The 22,716-nt window shown below is 43.7% G+C and overlaps 1 protein-coding gene across 2 annotated transcripts in view; it reads right to left on the bottom strand.

Annotated features, from left to right (window-relative positions):
• LOC137310136 (intermembrane lipid transfer protein VPS13B-like) overlaps positions 1-22,716 on the bottom strand; it is an 875,231-nt gene that overhangs the window by 316,341 nt on the left and 536,174 nt on the right. For both annotated transcript variants that reach the window (XM_067978114.1, XM_067978120.1), the window contains exon 25: positions 2,472-2,675. In XM_067978114.1, the coding sequence (XP_067834215.1) occupies positions 2,472-2,675 (204 nt within the window). The remainder of the gene's footprint in view (positions 1-2,471; positions 2,676-22,716) is intronic.

Genomic DNA, 22,716 nt, shown 5'->3' with positions numbered 1-22,716 from the left:
ATAATTGTATTCGCCAGCGCTGAAATAACTTATGGTCTAGTGGCATGTCTGGAGTTCTGAAAATACGCAGATGAGAGAAACATAATTTACAGTTCATTTAGCAACTTTTAACACCATCCTAAGATGTACATTAGTTATGAACGTTTGGGCCACATATTCATGATCAGATACAAGACATGGTCTCTCTAAAGACTTTTCCAATATAAATTACAAATGTTAGCTGACCCGAGAGTTCAGTATTCTGCCAGTCAAAATCAGATTTATGCTTTTCAAAGTATTAAAAACTGTAAGTAGGTGATGAAAACATGAAACATGAGCAAACTTAAGGGGATGTATAACATCAACAAGTATAGCAATTGTCCATTTATTGCTTTTATAGGAAGCGCATATTGCTCCAATGATTTCAACTCATGCAGCAACGTTCCCTTTGCTTTGGTTCTTGACCTTTGGTTTGACTCCATAACCAAATGTGATCTCAACAAAGCCTTTAATGGCCCTGCAAATGCCACAGCCATTCATATCAATCCAGCCTAATTTGACAATACTCATGACCATTGATCATTCTTTGAAATCACTTAAGCATTCAGATTTCTGGTCTCACATTTAACACCACTTCTTACTCTCTATCGAAGTCATAGTGAGAAACTTTCAACTTCAGCAGGACGTAAAAACGGTGGTAGTGGATTGGCTGCCTTATATGCACCGCTACGATTTTCCTTACCATTGAAATCATGTGGCCATCACTTACCGCCAGTGTTACCGCCTCCCTGCCGCCCCCCCCAACACCCCGCTGAAGTTGAAAGTTCTGCCCATCATTTTCACTACAAACCGGCACTAATCCAAAGTAATGTAAATTCAGAAACTAAAGCTCAAGCTCACTGAAATCATGTGGAGCAAGACTCACTCCTCATCCACTTCACTCCAGTGTCAGGTCAGGCCCCGACTCTTGGATTAAGGCTGCATCTGTAATGTTGGTGCAAAGCAATTTTGCTTTGTACTGATGGCAGTACTAAAGGCAACCCGAAGTTTCCAGACTGAGTCTTAGCATTGTGTGGGTCAACTACAAAAACAATTATCCAGCACCTAATTTGTAATTTCAGAACTAAGAATGCTCCTGACACTGACTACAGCACTAAGTAAACTGTTCTACTTACTCATAATATTTTGCCAATGACAAATTCCATGTCAATAATAAGCAAATAGTTCTTCATATCCTTGAATTTTAAATAATTAATTATCACCATGACAAGCACAAAAATTCGCCAACAAAATTTAAAATAAACTTGTGTGATCGACCTATATAAATGCAAGTTGTTATATACAACTCTACCATGAATACATCAATAGTACAGATCCACTTTCAAGAACAACTTTGAATATCAATGTATTTTCCTCTTGAGGGAAGAGGGAAGCCCTCCAGCCTTTTCCCTCCTAATGATGCAGTTTTGCCAGTGGGGAGATGAAGGCCGGAAGCAAAAGACATAAAGCCTTTGCCGACCCGACTCGCCACGACCATTCAGTCGGACCTTCACCAGTGGTGAGGCGGTTTCATTTGCACTCACAACACAGCGCAGGGGACAGAGTCGGGGAGGGGGAATCGTCACCCTAAGTCCACACATGCACACTTCCAGCAGCGGTCACTAGATCATAATCAGAACTGGCGGGATTACCCCCATCACTGCGTTTGCTGATATCAGCTAACTCAGCGCAGACTGGTGACTGAACGTGAGGCCTTCCTATTTTGTATGGATCAGCTACTCACTGGATGAAGCTGTTGATCCATTGGAAGAGCCAGGATAATCCTTCTATTGACCACAAACCTAGCACAAACCATACCGCCTCAAGTACGCTCACCCTGTCCTGTGTTCCAACTGTTAACACGTCGTTAATTGTTACCCCAAATAGGGTACAAATACTTTTTGGCCTTCTGCGCAGATTTTCAGGATCTTTCAAATATGAATGCACTGTTCAAAATGGTATTCTTTTGAAAAGCAGTACAACATTTTTAGGAATTACAACTAAGAAGAAAATATATGTGAACCAAATTCATAATATTAACATAAATCACAATGTAGCTTTTTACTGCATGGATCCTATTCAATTGAAATTAGAAGAAACAACCTCAGGATTTCCCAAAGTATTTTACAGCCAATTAAGTACTTTTGAAATGTAGTCACTGTTGTAATGTAGGTAATGCTCTGAAAGAGCAATAAATAAGGAAGGCCCTCAGCCTTTATAGATAAACATTTAGGCAGGATATTAAATCGTTCTACTTACTCATGACATTTTGCCAATGACAAATTTCATGTAAATAATATGCAAACAGTCCTGCATATCCTTAAACTTTAAATAATTAATTATTACTATAGTGTGCCACACTCACAGCTGAAAGTGCCTAAAAAGGAAGGGGAATATGTGGATTCAAACGAAAACTGCAACAATTTTTTTTTATTGATGTGAAGTCTATTTACCTCTGTGGTGGTGCCAATATCAGCAGATGGACTACAAGTGCTGGCATCTGGTGGTGCTGTACTGATACTACTTCTTACAGGTGACCCTGTCATCGGTCCCAAGATAGATTCGGGGTGAGTCGAGGATTGCCGCAATATGCCTTTCTTCTGTATTTTGTCCCAGGCATTGCTCATGCTGTGTGCCAGCTCATACAGTAATTGTACCTGTTAAACGGGAACAAAAACAATATGGATTTCAGGAAAGCATCCAGGCATTTGCAATGATACTTCTGCAACTGGCAATCTGCTCGACCACTCTCTCGCCTTCAACTTTGATGTCCTTGTCCCCAGTAAAACCTTTACTCTCTTGCATCCCTGTTGTTCTCCCTGGTATGGCCCCCATCTTCACACTTAACCTAGTGCACCACTGGCTGTACCACTTCAAACGCCATCACACCTCAGTCTTCTCTACCAAAATCACCCAGTACTCTAGGATCATCACAAGAGAAAGGATAACCCCCATGATTTCTTTTCTCCATCATCGACTGTCTTTTTAATCCCCTCTCCCTTTCCATCTCCACTCACCAACAACGTGCAAGGAGCACAAGGACCTCTTTGTCACCAAGATTGAGACCATCTATTCAGCTTGTTGCCAGCTGCTTCTCCCTCTTCCCCATGTCCACCAAGCCAAACTTCCACCCAGGCTTCCCCCTGCCCTAGCCCCAGAAGCCTGTCTCTTTCCCGAGCTTCTCTCCCATCTCTCTCCATGCTCACTCTGAACTCATCTTGTCCATGAGACCCACCTCCTGCTCCCCTGGCCCCATTCCCACTAAATTGCTGACCAGCTAACTTTCCCCCATGCTAGCTGATATTGTAAGTGGTTCCCTCTCCTCAGGTACCGTCCCCCTCCCTTTCAAAACAGCTGCCATCACCCCACTCCTCAAAAAAAAACCTCAGCCTCTGTCCTTGCAAACTACCACCCCAACTCCAATCCTGCTTTTCTCTCCAAACTCCTTGAACGTTTTGGTGCCTCCCAAATCCGTGACCGTCTTTCCTGCAATTCCATGCTTGAATTACTCCAATCAGTTTTTCACCCTGCCACATCATCAAAGTGACCCTGATCAAAGTCATAAACGACATCCTCTGGAACTGGAACTGTGATGTTTTTTCCCTCATCGTCCTCCTCGACATCTCTGCAGCCACTGATACAGTCAACCTGCACCATCCTCCTCCAACGCCTCTCCTCTGTTGTTCAGCTCGGTCATAGGGTCAGTATCCATATGTACACTAACGACACCCAGCTCTACCTCTCCACCAACTTTCTTGACCGTCTACTGCCTTCATGTTTCCAGACTGCTTGACTAACATCTAGTCTTGGATGAGCCACAATTTTATCCAGCTAAACATTGGGAAGGCTGAGAACGTCACCTTCAGCCCGGTCCACAAACTTGCCATCAATAAGAACAACTTGCATTTATATAGTGCCTTTAATGCAGTAAATTTGATTCATGTCCTTCCCAACCACAGTCTCAGGGTGATCCAAACTGTTTGCAGAATTCATATCCTATTTGACCCCGAGCTGTGCTTCTGACCCCACATCGTCTCCATTACAAGGACCGACCATATCCACCTCTGAACACCGCCAGCCTTCGTCCCTACCTCAGCCCATTTTCAGCTTAAACGCTCGTCCATGTCTTTGTCACATTCAGGCTCAACTAATCCAGCTGGTCTTCCATCCTCCACTCTCTGTGAACTTAAGCGCATCCAAAACTCTGCTGCATGTATCCTATCCCACACCAAGTTCCGTTCACCCATCACCCCCGCCCTCACTTGCCCACAACAGAATCATAGAATCATAGAAGTTACAACATGGAAACAGGCCCTTCGGCCCAACATGTCCATGTCGCCCAGTTTATACCACTAAGCTAGTCCCAATTTCCTGCACTTGGCCCATATCCCTCTATACCCATCTTACCCATGTAACTGTCCAAATGCTTTTTAAAAGACAAAATTGTACCCGCCTCTACTACTGCCTCTGGCAGCTCGTTCCAGACACTCACCACCCTTTGAGTGAAAAAATTGCCCCTCTGGACCCTTTTGTATCTCTCCCCTCTCACCTTAAATCTATGCCCCCTCGTTTATAGACTCCCCTACCTTTGGGAAAAGATTTTGACTATCGACCTTATCTATGCCCCTCATTATTTTATAGACTTCTATAAGATCAACCCTTAACCTCCTACTCTCCAGGGAAAAAAGTCCCAGTCTATCTGACCTCTCCCTATAAGTCAAACCATCAAGTCCCGGTAGCATCCTAGTAAATCTTTTCTGCACTCTTTCTAGTTTAATAATATCCTTTCTATAATAGGGTGACCAGAACTGTACACAGTACTCCAAGTGTGGCCTCACCAATGCCCTGTACAACTTCAACAAGACATCCCAACTCCTGCATTCAATGTTCTGACCAATGAAACCAAGCATGCCGAATGCCTTCTTCACCACCCTATCCACCTGTGACTCCACTTTCAAGGAGCTATGAACCTGTGACTCCCCCAATGCCGCAAGTTTAAAATTCTCATCCTCATGTTTAAATCCCACCATGGTCTCACCCCTCCCTATCTCTATAACCTCATCCAGCTCTACTACAGTCTTCCACTGAGCTTTCTATTGCTCTGATTCTGGCCTCTTGTGCATCCCCCCCCTCCCTTTGTCCCACCATTGGTGACCGCGCCTTCAGCCGTCTAGACCTATGCTCCGGAATTCCCTCTCTAAACCCCTTGCATCTCCGCCTCAACTCTATTTACCCACCTTAGCTCCAAATCCCTTGATACCCTTACCTAACAAAAATGTATCGCTCTCACTCTTTGCACTCAATAGTAGCATCAACACAGAGAGGAAAATGTATGGTGCAATGCAAAAAAGTCTCAAAGATACCCAAAAGGCAGTTATATCTTCAAAAAGTACCTAGTGGAGCTAGTACTGCATGTATACCAATTTTGTACAAATTCTTCCACCTCAATTATATGGTGTTCTCTCTTGGAAACACCACTAGATGGAAAGATAATTGAAGGAATGGTGGGAAAAAACAAAACACCTCTATTTTATTGTCTTCATCGACAGTCCCCCATTGACGAAAACTCATAGGAGTGGAATATCCACGCGGGTTCCTCCAATCTCCCAACGTAACTTCAGCGGGAATCACGGAGTAACACCGTAAAGGGCCATTAATTCCATTTCTCCAGAGTTTCCGCTGATCTGCTGCCGAAGTCACGGTGGGAAATCAGAAGAACCCGTGCGGAAATTCCAGGCGGTGTTTGTGCAAAACGTCACTGGTCAGACGAATCTCCCCTCGCCTGCATGCTGGAGAATGATGTGTGATGGTGACAATCCCGCCAAGGGAGAAAATAATCAAAACCAAAATTACCATTACATTGTGTGTGTATATATATATTGAATTCGCAGATCTAAAATTGTTCACATATACTTTCAGCAATGAATTAGACATTATCAAATTCTGGCACCTGCAAAAGGCCCAGGTGGTAAGAAGAGTCACTTATGAAGAGATTTACACACAGTTGTAACGGTGAAGTCAAGAATAAACTGAGACTTCAACAATCCACTTATAACAGAGTTAAGATACAGATCAACCATGATCTAATTGAATGGCGGAACAGACTCGAGGGGCTACTCCTGTTGCTGTTTTCCTAACACACTATTATGAAGTGGATTTGCTTTTATTGCTGAAATTATTTTGTAATGACAAAAAGTTACAATATCACAAATCTTAACCAATGATCACTAATTGTGTGATGAAATAGGGAATCGACAAGGCCAAGAATAGTAACTTGGTGTCTCACTTTAAACTTCTGTACTCTGATAATGAATCAAACAACAATTCAAAAAGATTGTTCTCTAATCCAAAAATTGTGGTTTCTCTGCTTCAGATTGCGAACCCAATTTAAAAATGGTGACAAATTTTGCAAGAAAAACAATTATCTTCAGACTGTGTTCAGAAGCTGAACTGGAAGATAGTTTTTAAAAAGTGCAATAAAAAAAAACAACTGGTGCAGAAAGATATTAAGCACTTTATGATTAGTCGTTAATCTGTAACAAACTTTATAAACTTCTTACAGGTGAAAAAATACTAGATTAGCATGCAGTTTTTTGCACACTAAGTGGGTTACCATTTCATTATAACAGAATCATACAGCACAGGAGGCGGCCATTCGGCCCATCATGCCTGTGCCGGATCTTTGCAAGACCTATCCAATTATCCACTCCCCTGGTCTTTCCCCATAGTCCTGCAAATTTCTCTTTTTCAAGTATTTATCCCAATTCCATTTTGAACGTCACAACTGAATCTGTTTCCGCCGCCCTTTCAGGCAGTGCATTCCAGATCATAACAACTTGCAACTCTTAAAAAAAAATCTCCCCATCTCCCGTCTTGTTCTTTTGCCAATCACCTCACATCTGTGTCCTCTGGTTACCGACCCTTCTGCCACTGGAAACAGTTTCTCTTTATTTAATCCATCAAAACCCCTCATGATTTTGAACAGCTCTATTAAATCTCCCCATAACCTTCTCTGCTCTAAGGAGAACAATCCCAGCTTCTCTAGTCTCTACAAATAATTGAAATGCCTCATCCGTGGTACTATTCACAGAAGCATCACTCTATGTAGTTCCACGTAAATTAAAATCCACAAGCCCATTCCACTTTGTAGTTTCAGCTGCCATTAAAAAATGTGAATTTCTCTCTATGTTTTAAGCCAATGTGCTGTAACAGAAATAATTTAGAATCATAGAATGTTCGGGCACAGAAATAGGCCATCTGGTTCCTCAACTCTGCGCCAACATTTTTCTCCATATGAGACACCTAGTCTAATCCAACTCTCCTGCTCGGTCCTCATTTATATTGCTTAGTGCTGCTACTTCTTCGAGCAAAAGAAAAGGAATCCTAGATTCTATGGAATAAACGAGCTGCACTAGAAACACACACAGCTGTGCGCCATACTAAACATTTTAATTTAAAAATAAAATCTGGTGCTTTTGAAAATGTTCAGCCTCTAGGGAGATCAAGACTGTGAAGTTTGCTTCTCATGTGGGTTACACAGATGCAGAGTGCAATGTTGTCAATCCGGTTCTGAGGATTAGCTAAACTCTGCTTTAGGAATTCCTAAACAATCTTGCATGATTTTATAAATAGAGTTATTTAAAGATGTTGCTGGAGCTGTTGCTCTCGCAGACCAATATGTCTTTCTACCTCTCTTTCTTCTTTCAATACATTCCTCAAAAACGCATCTCTGTCAGCTGTGCCTTCGGTTCTCATCCCCTCCTTCCAATGCCTTCCCATCTTTTATGGGTCATCCTCATCCCCTCATTGTAAAGCAACTCTGAAAAATTCTTCCACATCAATGATGCAATGTAGATGTAAGTTATTGGGCCGGAATTTGCTGGAGCAGGGCATCTGTTGGTTAGACTTTTTCCTGCGCCCTTCAGCCCAAAACATTTTTGCCCACTGTGTTGCTGGAAGTGCGAGCTGATAACGGGGCTGCGAGGGCAACAGAGCATCTGGGACCTTGGTGAACGACAAGACCAACAGGGTATCTCCTTAAGCAATGAGATTTAAGGATTGAGAAGTAAACAGAGAAAGGACTGAGAAGGAGGGTGAATTAGAGTCAAATCGGGTTCAGAAAGAGAAATAAAGAGAGGGAAAGATTGGATTAAAAGAGAGAAAAAAAAGAGAGACAGAAAGGAAAAGTAAGAATCTTCTTTTAATAAATGTAAAATTGGCAGTCATTAACAATTATCACGTCGTTAAAAGGTTGCTTATGCTATTAATTACTAGACTTAACTTTCTGTGGCGAGTTTAATGGGAAATTAATGTGCAAATGGAGCAACTTCATGAATCGCACGGGGAGGTTGAGGGTGAGCTGCCGTTTTCATGAAGCTAACGGCGGATCAGCGCAAATCGTCCAGCAACTTGTAGCGATTCGCAATTCACGGGGTATCTCTTCCTCGCCACAAGTTGCTGGACGTTAACACATTAATAACAGCATGCGTCGATATTTTTTCAGCAAATTCCGGCCATAAATATAAGATAGTCACTAATAAATCCAATAGGGAATTCAGGAGAAACTTCTTTATCCAGAGTGGTAAGAATGTGGAACTTGCTACCACAAGGAGTTGAGGCGACTAGCGTAGATGCATTTAAGGGGAAGCTGGATAAACACATGAGGGAGAAAGGAATACACGGATATGTTGATGGGGTTAGGTGAAGAAGGGTGGGAGGAGGGTCGTGTGGAGCGTACACACTGGCACAGACCTGTTGGACCGAATGGCCTGTTTCTGTGCTGTAAATTCTATGCAATCTATTTAATATTAGCTCATAAACTGAAGCTGCAGTTTCTCTCAATTATTTTGAATGACTGACTCAAACTTCAAAAAGCTTGTCTTGCACATGCTCATTCACACCTCACGGGTGATTTTTGCTTAGAGGTGCCTTTAAATGAACAATTTTACTTGCCTATGATTAATATAATTTTTTGGTAACACCAAAGCCAGTCTTTTCAGTTCAGATTAGGTTTCCAGTTTAGTTATAGCACTGCTGAAAGGAATGAGATATCGCACCGGAAAAAGTGCACACAAGAAGAAAATATCAATGATAAAGAATAATCTCCCCGGTCATATGTCAAGGTGAAAGTAAAAAAAAATCAGATTTTTGAGTTTTCAAATGAATAATACTTACTATATTCTCAAAATAAATCTCCCAAATTTCAACTAGCACAGACCTGTTGCCAATTAAAAAAGATTCAAATCCAAACCACTTCAAAACAAAAGCCCTGACTAAATTACTGCCTCACAACATCTTACACAATTTAAAAATGTTCTTTCACAAACTTACTGCCTCAAACACTATTCTGACCACTATTCTTGGAATATACAAATCCTTCCTGCCGTGTTTGTTATACCACTTTCTCGCCATCCTGGATCTTTTTCCAGTTACGGGTAGTCTTCAAATTCATACATCGATGCATTACTTGCATGGGGAAGGACTTGCATGTCAGAAGAGCGACAGCTCCTAAAATAAACTGCAAAGTTTAATACTAATGATTTCCCCCCTCCCCACCCACCCGCCATATTCCCCCAACCTGATCATTACCTACTTATTTCTATTCCTGGTCATTAAAGCATCAGACCGGTGAAATGATTCAAGATTGACATTTCTGTCCGTAATGATTTCACTATACTCTCATCTGATGATAGTGTTCTCAATCTCTAAAGGTCCTTTAACCAGTGTGGTTTGTAGCCTTTGTATTTGTAGTTAGAGGTCTGGATTTTTTTTTTGCTAAGTAGTGCAGATGGGAGCAGGAAGTTGCAAAGGGACATTGACAGATTAAGTAAGTGGGCAAAACTATGGCAAATAGAGTTCAATGTGAGCAAGTGTTAGGTCATTCACTTTGGACCCAAGGAGGATAAATCGGAGCATATGGTGAGAAAATAGGAACTGTGGAAGAACAGAGAGATTTAGGGGTCCATGTACATAAGTCACTAAAAGCTCGTAGTAAGGCATAAAAGCAATCAAGAAGGCAAATGGAATGTTGGCCTTTATTTCAAGGGGGCTGGAGTAGAAAGGGGAGGATGTTACAGAGCCTTGATCCAAACCCATCTGGAGTTCAATGATCTCACCAGAGTTGTCAAGGTAAGAATACTCTTACTCTCTGCTCACACTTCCAGCCTCACTACTCACGATACTCCTCTCCCCCACTTGCCTTCACTCTCTGAAAATCACTTCACTCTACCTCCTTCTCCTCACATACTCACCACTATTGCAACCCTCACTTCGCCACGCCTACACACTGCAGAGCAACGATTCGACAACGGCATGCACATTTTTTTTAAACACTTCACAAGGATGTCACTAACACACTCTCTTCTTTCTTGAAGAGAAGATCACGCACAAGTTGAGACAGGAGGCTGCTACCTACACATCCTCTTTCCTGTATAAGAAAACATGCTGGCCATCAGGGGCTCTTGGCCGTGGTGAGAGGCAATCCTGGAGACGACGCCATGCAGGGTGTCTTCACAGCCTTATCCCCTTTTTCCCTTCTTCTATCTCACCCTACACACTTTGCATGACAAACTGCAGCTGCACCAGCCACTTCTTCCTCTGCGCTCCCTTCACACTAAACGCTAACCCTTGCCCCTCTCTTTCATTTTAGGTGCTGAAAATGCAGAGACATCTGGAAGACAAGGCCAGCCTTTTTGAAAATGCACCATCACTCAATCTAACCCTAGCAAGCACCAGTTTAGAGGCTAGGCTAGAGGAGTGGTCCTCACATGGTGAATCACCGAGCACGGGCAGGGGAATAGGACACCACACGTGCCTGCTCGCCGGAAGACGAGATTGCATACTAGCTCTGCTACAAAGGACTCAGATGTAAACATCAACAGCCCAGGCTACTGAAGGTGGCTGATGGGCATACACTAGGAAATGCTAGGCACACTGGGCAGCCTGCCAGCGAGCTTGCGCGCAATGGGTCACAGTCTCAGGATACGGGGTCGGAAATTTAGGACTGAAATGAGGAGAAATTTCTTCACTCAGAGGGTGGCGAACCTGTGGAATTCTCTACCACAGAAGGCTGTGGAGGCCAAGTCACTGAATATATTTAAGAAGGATCTAGATAGGTTTCTAGACACAAAAGGCATCAAGGGGTATGGGGAGAGAGCGGGAATAAGGTACTGAGATAGAGGATCAGCCATGATCATATTGAATGGCAGAGCAGGCTCGAAGGGCCAAATGGCCTACTCCTGCTCCTATTTTCGATGTTTCTATTTTAGTATGGAGGAGTTCAGTTCCAACTTGTATCAACTTTGTGCGAAGCATGGAGTACATTCTGTTCAACATGGACCAAGTGGTCAGTTCCACGAACAAGACAATGCCACACACCATGATGGAGCCTCTGCTGACAACTCTGACAGCTTCTATGGCGGTTCACTGGGAGGTGAAATGTACAAAAGGCTGCAGTTAAAGGAACGGAGAGTTCAGGGAGCTTGTAGCGCTGGAAAAGGTTACAGAGATAGGGAAGATTGAAGCCATAGTAGGATTTAAACACAATCACATAGAATCTACAGCACAGAAACAGGCTATGCTGGTGATAATACTCCAGATGAGCCTCTTCCCACTCTAATTACCTCTTCCCACCTTGTCTCCATATGCCTGTATTCCCTTCTCTCATATATATGCAAGGAAAACAGTTTAAATTTGAGGCGTTGGGGGACTTCGAGCCAGAACAGGATGCAGGCAGCAGTTTTGAATGACCTGAAGTTTATGGAGGGTGGAGGATGGGAGGTCGACCATGAGATCATTGGAATAGCTGAGTCTGACAGTGACAAAGGTTTGGATGAGGGTTTCAAAAGCAGTTGGGCAGAGGCAAGTGATACAATGGAAATTGAAAGCTCAGCTGAAAGTCGACTGGGATGTTGAGGTTGCAAACAGTCTGATTCAGCCTGAGATAATTACTGGGAAGGGTGCCTGCATCTGTGGCAAGTGTATGGAGTTTGTGGTGGGGACTGAAAACTACGGCTTCAATATTCCCAATGTTTAGATCGATGAAAGTGCGGCTCATCCAAGACCGGATGTCAGACATAAAGATAGAGGGGCAATCGAGAGAGGTGGTGGAGAGATAGAGCTGGGTGTGACCAGCATACATGTGGAAGCTAATTCCACGTCTGCAGATGATGCTGCCAAGAGGTGGTATATAAATGCGGAAGAGGAAAGGGCCAAGGATGGATCCAAGGGAGACTTCCCAGGTGATGGTGCGGAGTTGTGAAGAGAAGTCACTGAAAGAGAGGCTCTGCAGAACCAAATATTGATTCAATTTTCTTTTAAATTCTTTAACTAAATTATTCACTGTATTAGACCGCAGTGTATTCCACAAGTCTCTATTTCAAAGTACGAAGTTAATCCTTAACTATAACATTTTCTTTTGCTTAATCCCTTGGTTCTCCTGTACTAGGTTTTACAGGATCAACATTATTGACACACTTTATTATTTAAAAATTTTTTTCGATCGTGTCTTCAAACCCGTTTCTTACCTTCACCATGGCTTAACAATCATCATTGCTATTGTTCTGGTGTGAATATTTTCCATTTCTGACCCCAATTATCCTTACAATGTCTCGGAGGCATGTTGTTGGCAGTTTGGTGCTGTAGACCCACACCCATTTCCAGGAACTGGGTTGATGCCTGCCAAAATAGTTTCATTCTGGACACACAGGGCAGGATTTTGACTTCGAGCTGGGAAGGGATCGGGGTGGGGGGGGTAAGATTTTCGTGTGCGAAACCCAGAAGGTAAGTTGATGGTAAATTTTACTTCTGGGTTGCGCGCCCGGCAGCCAGCCTGATTGAAAGGCTGGCTGGCTGTCGGGCAGAAAGGCCTGCGACAGCAGGCCACAGCCGGGGATCGGAAGGAGGGAGGGCAGGATCATGGGCCGGGGAGGAGATCAGATGGGCCGGGGAGGAGATCAGATGGGCTGGAACTTGGAGGTCGGAGGTCGCTGGAGGTTGGGTGAAGAGTTAGAGATATATGCGGGTCCACCGTGGCAGGAGGGCTGCCGATCGCGGGGTTCCTATCGGCCACGTGAGCTTGTTGGGCCTGGATGAAGCACTCCTGCTCCTCCGGGCCCACACGCAGTGCAACTTATGGATCTGACCCTTCCTGGCTGCTTTCACCTGACATGAATTGAAAGTGATTTGAAACCCGAACAGGTAAGGTTAAATTCATTTTAATTATCCAAAACGCAAAGAATTTAGTACCTCAAGTATTTCAATGAGGTACATTGCCCTTTTAAGTATTAGCCCGACGGTGTGGGTGAGTTGGAGCTGGGATGAGGTCCCGTGCCAAAAAGTTGTTATTTTTAATCTCCCTACATGCCCCCAACCCACCCATTCTTGGGGGTTAAAATATCCCCTACAGAGCTGACAGGAAAAGGAGACTTTTATCCTCAGGACAGTTCTAACTCATTGCATCACATGGTCCATTTCCCCCAACAGTTAAAGTTTGAAATCAATTGCTTCATTGTTTGATCATTATTAAATCAATGCCTCTTGATCAGTCTCAAAATATCTCAGAACCACGCATTAGAATAATTCCTAAACACTCTGTCCATCACCTTCCATCAGAATCATAGAAAATAGGAGCAAGGGTAGATGGAGTTAAGGTACAGATCAGCCATGATCTAATTGAATGGCACAACAGGCTCGAGGGGCTGAATGGTCTCCTCCTGTTCCAATCATGGCCTTCAAAAGGGAACTGGATAAGTACTTGAAAGGAAAAAATTTGCAGGGTTACGGGGATAGGGCAGGGGAGTGGGACTAGCTGGATTGCTCTTGCATAGAGCCGGCGCGGACTCGATGGGCCGAATGGCCTCCTTCCGTGCTGTAACCTTTCTATGATTCTAAGAGTAGGCAATTCAGCCCTTCGGGCCTGCTCCGCCATTCAAAATGATCATGGTTGATCGTCTAACTCAGTACCCTGTTCCCGCTTTTTCCCCATATCCCTTGATCCCTTTAGCATTAAGAAATATATCTATCTCCTTCTTGAATATATTTAATGACTTGGCTTCCATTGCCTTCTGTGGTAGAGAATTCCACAGGTTCACCACCCTCTGAGTGAAGAAATTTCTCCTCATCTCGGTTCTAAATGGCATACCCCGTTTTCCTGAGACTGTGACCCCTGATTCTGGACTCCCCAGCCATCGGGAACATCCTCCCTGCATCTAGTCTGTCTAGTCCTGTTAGAATTTTATATGTTTCAATGAGATCACCTCTCATTCTTCCAAACTCTAGTGAATATAGGCCTAGTCGACCCAATCTCTCCTCATCAATCTGGTAAACCTTCGTTGCACTCCCTCCATGGCAAGGACATCCTTCCTCAGATAAGGAGACCAAAACTGCACACAATACTTCAGATGTGGTCTCACCAAGGCCCTGTACAACTGCAGTAAGACATCACTATTCCTGTACTCAAATCCTTTTGCAATGAACGGCAACATATCATTCGCCTTCCTAACTGCTTGTTGCACCTGAATGCTCGCTTTCTGCAATTGGTGTACAAGGACTCCCAGGTCTCGTTGCACCTCCCCTTTTCCCAATCTATCACCATTCAGATAATAATCTGTCTTTCTGTTTTTACAACCAAAATGGATAACCTCACATTTATCCACATTATACTGCATCTGCCATGTTCTTGCCCACTCACCCAACTTGTCTAAATCACATTGGAGCCTCTTTGCATCCACCTCACAGCTCACATTCCACCCCAGCTTTGTGTCGTCTGCAAATTTGGAAATGTTACATACAGTTCCCTCATCCAAATCATTGATATATATTGTGAATAGCTGGGGCCCAAGCACTGATCCCTGCGATACCCCACTAGTCACTGCCTGTCACCCAGAAAAAGACCCATTTATTCCTACTCTCTGTTTCCTGTCTGTCAACCAATTCTCAATCCATGCCAGTATATTCCCCCCAATTCCATGTGCTTTAATTTTGCACATTAACCTTTTGTGTGGGACCTTATCAAAAGCCTTCTGAAAATCCAAGTACACCACATCCACTGGTTCTCCCCTATCTATTCTACTAGTTACCTCCTCAAAAAGCTCCAGTAGATTTGTTAAGCATGATTTCAGTAGGTTTGTTAAGCATGATTTCCCTTTCATAAACCCATGCTGACTTTGTCCAATCCCGTTAATGCCTTCCAAGTGTTCTGTTGTCACATCCTTTATAATAGACTCTCTCGCATTTTCCCCGCTACTGGTGTTAGGCTAACTGGTCTGTAATTCCCTGTTTTTTCTCTCCCTCCTTTTTTAAATAGTGGGGTTACATTTGCCACCCTCCAATCTGTAGGAACTGTTCCAGAGTCTACAGAATTTTGGAAGATGACCATCAATACATCCACTATTTCCAGGGCCACTTCCTTTAGTACTCTGGAATGTAGATTATCAGGCCCTGGGGATTTGTCAGCCTTTAGCCCCATTAATTTCCCTAGCACTATTTCTTTTTACTAATACTGATTTCCTTCAGTTCCTCCCTCTCACTAGACCCTTGGTTCCCTAACATTTCCGGGAGGTTATTGAATCTAATAATCATGAGTAACAGGTGGTTTGAAATGGGGAAGATTCACTGTACACTTTAAATTGTAGCAAAATACAATGCTGTGGCTCAGTGCCGAAGAGATCGAGTTTTACAACTCTCCTGGCTGACATTCCATCTTCCACCCTCCATAAACCTTGAGCTCATCCAAACCTCTGCTGCCCGTATCCTAACTCACACCAAGTCCCATTCATCCATCATCCTTGTGCTCGCTGACCAACGTTGGCTCACGGTCCGCCAACGCCTCGATTTTAAAATTCCCATCCTTGTTTTCAAATTCCTCCACGGCCTCATCCCTCCCTATCTCTGTAACCTCCTCCAGCCCTACAACCCTCCGAGATTTCTGCGCTCCTCCAATTCTGGCTTCTTGCGCATCCCCGATTTTAATCGCTCCACCATTGTCGACCGTGCCTTCAGCTGCCTCGGTCCTAAGCTTTGGAATTCTCTCCCTAAACCTCTTCGCCTCTCTACCTTTCTCTCCTCCTTTAAGAACCTCCTCAAAACCAACCTCTTTGACCAACCTTTTGATCATCTGTCCTAATATCTCCTTATGTGGCTCAGTGTCAAATTTTGTTTGATAACGCTCCTGTGAAGCGCCTTGGAATGTTTTACTACGTTAAAGACACTATATAAATGCAAGTTATTGTTGTTGATGCTTAAAAGATTTGAACTGCATCAAGTTGTCTACTTCAAGGGACTTTTATAGATTCTCCACCACCCACTAGATCACCAAACTGTACTTTCCTTCAATTGTTTCTGGATGTTCAAAATATGGCAATGGTTTAAAGCCAGCATTTAAGAAGATAAAGATCAAAATAAAAATTTATCAAAATAATCACCATTATCTCAGCTCTATGTACAGCATTATGGTATCTGTTTGAACTAAAAGCTGGGTCTTCAAGGCTTTTGGACAAACATAGTCTTTCTCGATCAGTTCTTACTGATGTAATCAGTGTAAAATGATACATCCTTGCATCATCTTGGAAAACCAAAACCCACCAATTCAGAAATGTGAGTTATTATTTCAACACATAACTATTATTTTGTGATTCTTTTCAATGCATCATTTTAACAAGCACTCCTGAAATTAAGAAAAAAAATTAAGCTCCAATTTAATGTTTAATCAAGCAAACAAAATCATTGAAAATGTAGAGTGAATTGAATTTGTTTTAACCACTCCTAGTAAAACAATTAAGAAGCAGAAAGGAGAAACACAATTAGCAAACCAGCCTTGTTTGAAAACATGTACATTATCAGGCACACAAATTTTTACTGCTTTCAAAGAAATAAGTGAAAAATGGGAAACACACCCTGTGTGGTTTTTTTTAAAACTGTATTGAGTGCAAGCATTATAAAAACAATAATGGTCACAGTAAATTGCTTACTACATGCGAAATAACCATTAATGTTAAACAAAGTTTTTGTCAATGGTTTGCTTGTTACTGAGCTCTGAATTTATAATGCTTTCTCCATAATTATTTTGTATTAGTACGAATTACCCTGTTGTTTCACACTCTGTAATTTATTTCAACAAACTATGTATTTTTGTGGACCCATACAGGCTATATTTAAAGCAATAAACTTATATGTATCGTACAGTGCCGTGTGAAATTTCATGAAATTCCATTATATTGAAAGGCCTTTACAGGGACTAGTTATTAACTGCTGTAGTCTTACAAAAAAACTCATTAAGCCTCCCTGACAATCTCCCTTCCCTCAATTTTCTTTTAAAAAGCATTACAGTGGTTATATTTAGCATTTTATTCTACATTGTTAGAATTTTAGTATCTTGGAATTTGGGATTGTTTCTGACGTAGAGGGTGTTACAATGGGTCCATTTTTTGGTTATTCGTTAAGCTGCAGTGTTAGTGTTGTGGGTGAGAAAATAAAAGAACACAAGCAAAAACTTCCAGGACTTAATTACTCGGCTTTTTCTGTGTTGCTTTCTCTTACTTCAAAATTCCTTTCATTAACTTCTTACATAGAATTACATAGAATGTACAGCACAGAAACAGGCCATTCGGCCCAACAGGTCTATGCCGGTGTTTATGCTCCACACGAGCCTCCTCCCTCCCTTTTTCATCTAACCCCATCAACATATCCTTCTATTCCTTTCTCCCTCTTGTGTTTATCTAGCTTCCCCCTAAACTTCTAAAGCGATAATCAAAGCAACTGTAACCAGAAATCCTTTGGCTCCTGTTACACAGTCTCTCAATTCAAAGCTTTATAATTCAAATTATTGAAAATAATTCAAATTTATTTTGCAAAAAAAACCTCATAGGGGGCGATTTTGACTGCCTTCGCCTGATGTTAACTGAGCGGTAACGACCTCAAAGTGGCGTCGGTAACCTTTCCGTCCTGTTAACACCGACGATGCGGCCGGCTCCATTTTGAAAGGGGCCTACCACCGTGTCCAAAGTGCCCGCCTGTTTCAGGCGATCGGCCCTTATGTTGTAAATAGGGCCCCGATTGCCATTTTAGGTCGGAACTGCGCAGAAGGAGTGCTCCTCCAGGGCTCACAAAAAATAAACTGGGTTGCTGCCGCTCGGGCTCCCCGCCTTGGTGGAGGCTGCCCTGCCCAATCTTGGAGCCTCAATCCGGCCAGCAGCTCATCCGTCAGATTTAAATGAGGCCGGGGCCTCAAAATTGCGGGGGCCCCTTCGCCATCGGAATGGGAGGACGACCAGTCGGTTGCCCAAAAGTCGAAATAGACCTCATTGTGTGCCGTTTTGTTTCAATTGCTTGAATTGAATTACTGAGTAAGTTCTTTTAACTTATTTACAAATGCATACCAGGTTTGAAATGTCAGCCTGATGCGGTGTCTGTTTTGTTGCAGCCAAACTGTGAGTAGTTGCGTTGAAATTTTCAATATTATTTTCCTTTTTTTTATTTAAGTCAAGATCAAACAACTCTGAAAAGGAACAAAAATATTCTAGGAAGCTTGCCAGTAAAATATGATGAGTACCCACATGCCATTCTTCAGTTCTTTTTGCTTCTGTAATTTTTTGAAACTGTTTCCACTGGCAGGAGAGCCAGTAACCAAAGGACACAGATTTAAGGTAATTGGCAAAAGAACCAGGTGGGAGATGAGGAGAATTTTTTTTTTTACACAGCGAGTTGTTATGATGATCTGGAATGTACTGCCTGAAAGGGTGGTGGAAGCAGATTCAATAATAACTTTCAAAAGGTAATTGGATCAATACTTGAAGGTGAAAAAAAATGCAGGGCTATGGGGAAAGAGCAGGAGTGGGACTAATTGGATAGCTCTTTCAAAGAGCCGGCACAAGTACGATGGGCCGAATGGCCTCCTTCTGTTTTTTTTTATTCGTTCATGGGATGTGGGCGTCGCTGACGAGGCCAGCATTTATTGCCCATCCCTAATTGCCCTCGAGAAGGTGGTGGTGAGCCGCCTTCTTGAACCGCTGCAGTCCGTGTGGTGACGGTTCTCCCACAGTGCTGTTAGGAAGGGAGTTCCAGGATTTTGACCCAGCGACGATGAAGGAACGGCGATATATTTCCAAGTCGGGATGGTGTGTGACTTGGAGGGGAACGTGCAGGTGGTGTTGTTCCCATGTGCCTGCTGCTCTTGTCCTTCGAAGTGGTAGAGGTCGCGGGTTTGGGAGGTGCTGTCGAAGAAGCCTTGGCGAGTTGCTGCAGTGCATCCTGTGGATGGTGCACACTGCAGCCACAGTGCGCCGGTGGTGAAGGGAGTGAATGTTTAGGGTGGTGGATGGGGTGCCAATCAAGCGGGCTGCTTTATCTTGGATGATGTCGAGCTTCTTGAGTGTTGTTGGAGCTGCACTCATCCAGGCAAGTGGAGAGTATTCCATCACACTCCTGACTTGTGCCTTGTAGATGGTGGAAAGGCTTTGCGGAGTCAGGAGGTGAGTCACTCGCCGCAGAATACCCAGCCTCTGACCTGCTCTCGTAGCCACAGTATTTATATGGCTGGTCCAGTTAAGTTTCTGGTCAATGGTGACCCCCAGGATGTTGATGGTGGGGGATTCGGCGATGGTAATGCCGTTGAATGTCAAGGGGAGGTGGTTAGACTCTCTCTTGTTGGAGATGGTCATTGCCTGGCACTTATCTGGCGCGAATGTTACTTGCCACTTATGAGCCCAAGCCTGGATGTTGTCCAGGTCTTGCTGCATGCGGGCTCGGACTGCTTCATTATCTGAGGGGTTGCGAATGGAACTGAACACTGTGCAGTCATCAGTGAACATCCCCATTTCTGACCTTACGATGGAGGGAAGGTCATTGATGAAGCAGCTGAAGATGGTTGGGCCAAGGACACTGCCCTGAGGAACTCCAGCAGCAATGCCCTGGGGCTGAGATGATTGGCCTCCAACAACCACTACCATCTTCCTTTGTGCTACGTATGACTCCAGCCACTGGAGAGTTTTCCCCCTGATTCCCATTGACTTCAATTTTACTGGGGCTCCTTGGTGCCACACTCGGTCAAATGCTGCCTTGATGTCAAGGGCAGTCACTCTCACCTCACCTCTGGAATTCAGCTCTTTTGTCCATGTTTGGACCAAGGCTGTAATGAGGTCTGGAGCCGAGTGGTCCTGGCAGAACCCAAACTGAGCATCGGTGAGCAGGTTATTGGTGAGTAAGTGCCGCTTGATAGCACTGTCGACAACACCTTCCATCACTTTGCTGATGATTGAGAGTAGACTGATGGGGCGGTAATTGGCCGGATTGGATTTGTCCTGCTTTTTGTCGACAGGACATACCTGGGCAATTTTCCACATTGTCGGGTAGATGCCAGTGTTGTAGCTGTACTGGAACAGCTTGGCGAGAGGCGCAGCTAGTTCTGGGGCACAAGTCTTCAGCACTACAGCTGGGATGTTGTCGGGGCCCATAGCCTTTGCTGTATCCAGTGCACTCAGCCGTTTCTTGATATCACGTGGAGTGAATCGAATTGGCCGAAAACTAGCTTCCGTGATGGTGGGGATATCGGGAGGAGGCTGAGATGGATCATCCACTCGGCACTTCTGGCTGAAGATGGTTGCAAACGCTTCAGCCTTGTCTTTTGCACTCACGTGCTGGACTCCGCCATCATTGAGAATGGAGATGTTTGCAGAGCCTCCTCCTCCTGTTAGTTGTTTAATTGTCCACCACCATTCACGACTGGATGTGGCAGGACTGCAGAGCTTTGATCTGATCCGTTGGTTGTGGAATCGCTTAGCTCTGTCTGTAGCATGTTGCTTCCGCTGTTTAGCATGCATGTAGTCCTGAGTTGTAGCTTCACCAGGTTGGTACCTCATTTTTAGGTACGCCTGGTGCTGCTCCTGGCATGCTCTTCTACACTCCTCATTGAACCAGGGTTGATCTCCTGGCTTGTTGGTAATGGTAGAGTGAGGAATATGCCGGGCCATGAGGTTACAGATTGTGCTGGAATACAATTCTGCTGCTGCTGATGGCCCACAGCGCCTCATGGATGCCCAGTTTTGTGCTGCTAGATCTGTTCTGAATCTATCCCATTTCGCACGGTGGTAGTGCCACACAACACGTTGGATGGTGTCCTCAGTGCGAAGACGGGACTTCATCTCCACAAGGACTGTGCGGTGGTCACTCCTACCAATACTGTCATGGACAGATGCATCTGCGACAGGTAGATTGGTGAGGACGAGGTCAAGTAAGTTTTTCCCTCGTGTTGGTTCGCTCACCACCTGCCGCAGGCCCAGTCTAGCAGCTATGTCCTTCAGGACTCGGCCAGCTCGGTCAGTAGTGGTGCTACCGAGCCACTCTTGGTGATGAACATTGAAGTCCCCCACCCAGAGTACATTTTGTGCCCTTGCTACCCTCAGTGCTTCCTCCAAGTGGTGCTCAACATGGAGGAGGACTGATTCATCAGCTGAGGGAGGACGGTAGGTGGTAATCAGCAGGAGGTTTCCTTGCCCATGTTTGACCTGATGCCATGAGATTTCATGGGGTCCAGAGTCAATGTTGAGGACTCCCAGGGCCACTCCCTCCTGACTGTATATCACTGTACCGCCACCTCTGGTGGGTCTGTCCTGCCGGTGGGACAGGACATACCCAGGGATGGTGATGGAAGAGTCTGGGACGTTGGCTGAAAAGTATGATTCTGTGAGTATGGCTATGTCAGGCTGTTGCTTGACTAGTCTGTGGGACAGCTCTCCCAATTTTGGCACAAGTCCCCAGATGTTAGTAAGGAGGACCTTGCAGGGTCGACTGGGCTTGGTGTTTTTTTGCCGTTGTCGTGTCCGGCGCCTAGTGGTCCGATGCCGGGTGGTCCGTCCGGTTTTATTCTATTCTGTGCTGTATGATTCTATGATTGAAGGTAATCCTCATCATCAGTTGAACATTTATGTATTAAAAAAAAGTCAGTTTCAAAAGTAAGGTAACTTAACTTCTACAGAATTTGGAAAATATTCACAACGCCTAATTCTTCACCGGAGGAAAGGATAGGGGCATTACCAGGATATCTCCTGCCCAGGGAGTGGAGGGGAAAGGGAGACAATAAGGTACACTTCCAAAAAGCTACATATGTTAAGAAAGTATATTTTTTGCTTGGTCTGTTAATGCAATCAGAGTAATGGCAGGAAGAGAGAGAGAGAGAAAGTGGGTAATTTTATAAGCTAAACCATTCTAATCATCTAAATGTCAGCAAAGAATAAATACAATAGCTTACATTTCAAATCAAATATTCTGAGCTGAGCTACAGTTTAAGCTTAGTACAACTGCACAATATTATGAATGCAATTTGATAACCTCCATCATCTAATTCCTGTTATTCATTATTTTGAGCCCAACTATTAAAGAATATTTAGAAATAAGAAAATTATTTTTCTTTTCGACCACACATTTAATTATTCAGGAAATGAGCTCAACGCCCAATGCCATCATCCAAAATTAGAGTCAGCTATGTGTCGCACAGTGTTGTTCATGAAATCAGAGAAAAGCACTAAGTATGGGAAATTCCAAACATACTCTGCAATTGCCCGAATAATTCCAGATATCTGTTACACAGTACCGAAACTGAATGTGTTAGGAACTACACTGATTAACCATTTCACTGAGGAATATGCAGACTTTTAATGTAGGCTTTGTTAAGAAGTGAGGTCTATTAAAAATTGCTTAAGTAATGTT

Source organism: Heptranchias perlo, chromosome 3 (genome assembly GCF_035084215.1).
Source record: "Heptranchias perlo isolate sHepPer1 chromosome 3, sHepPer1.hap1, whole genome shotgun sequence".
Classification (NCBI taxonomy): domain Eukaryota; kingdom Metazoa; phylum Chordata; class Chondrichthyes; order Hexanchiformes; family Hexanchidae; genus Heptranchias; species Heptranchias perlo.
This window is presented reverse-complemented; position numbering and strand designations above follow the sequence as displayed.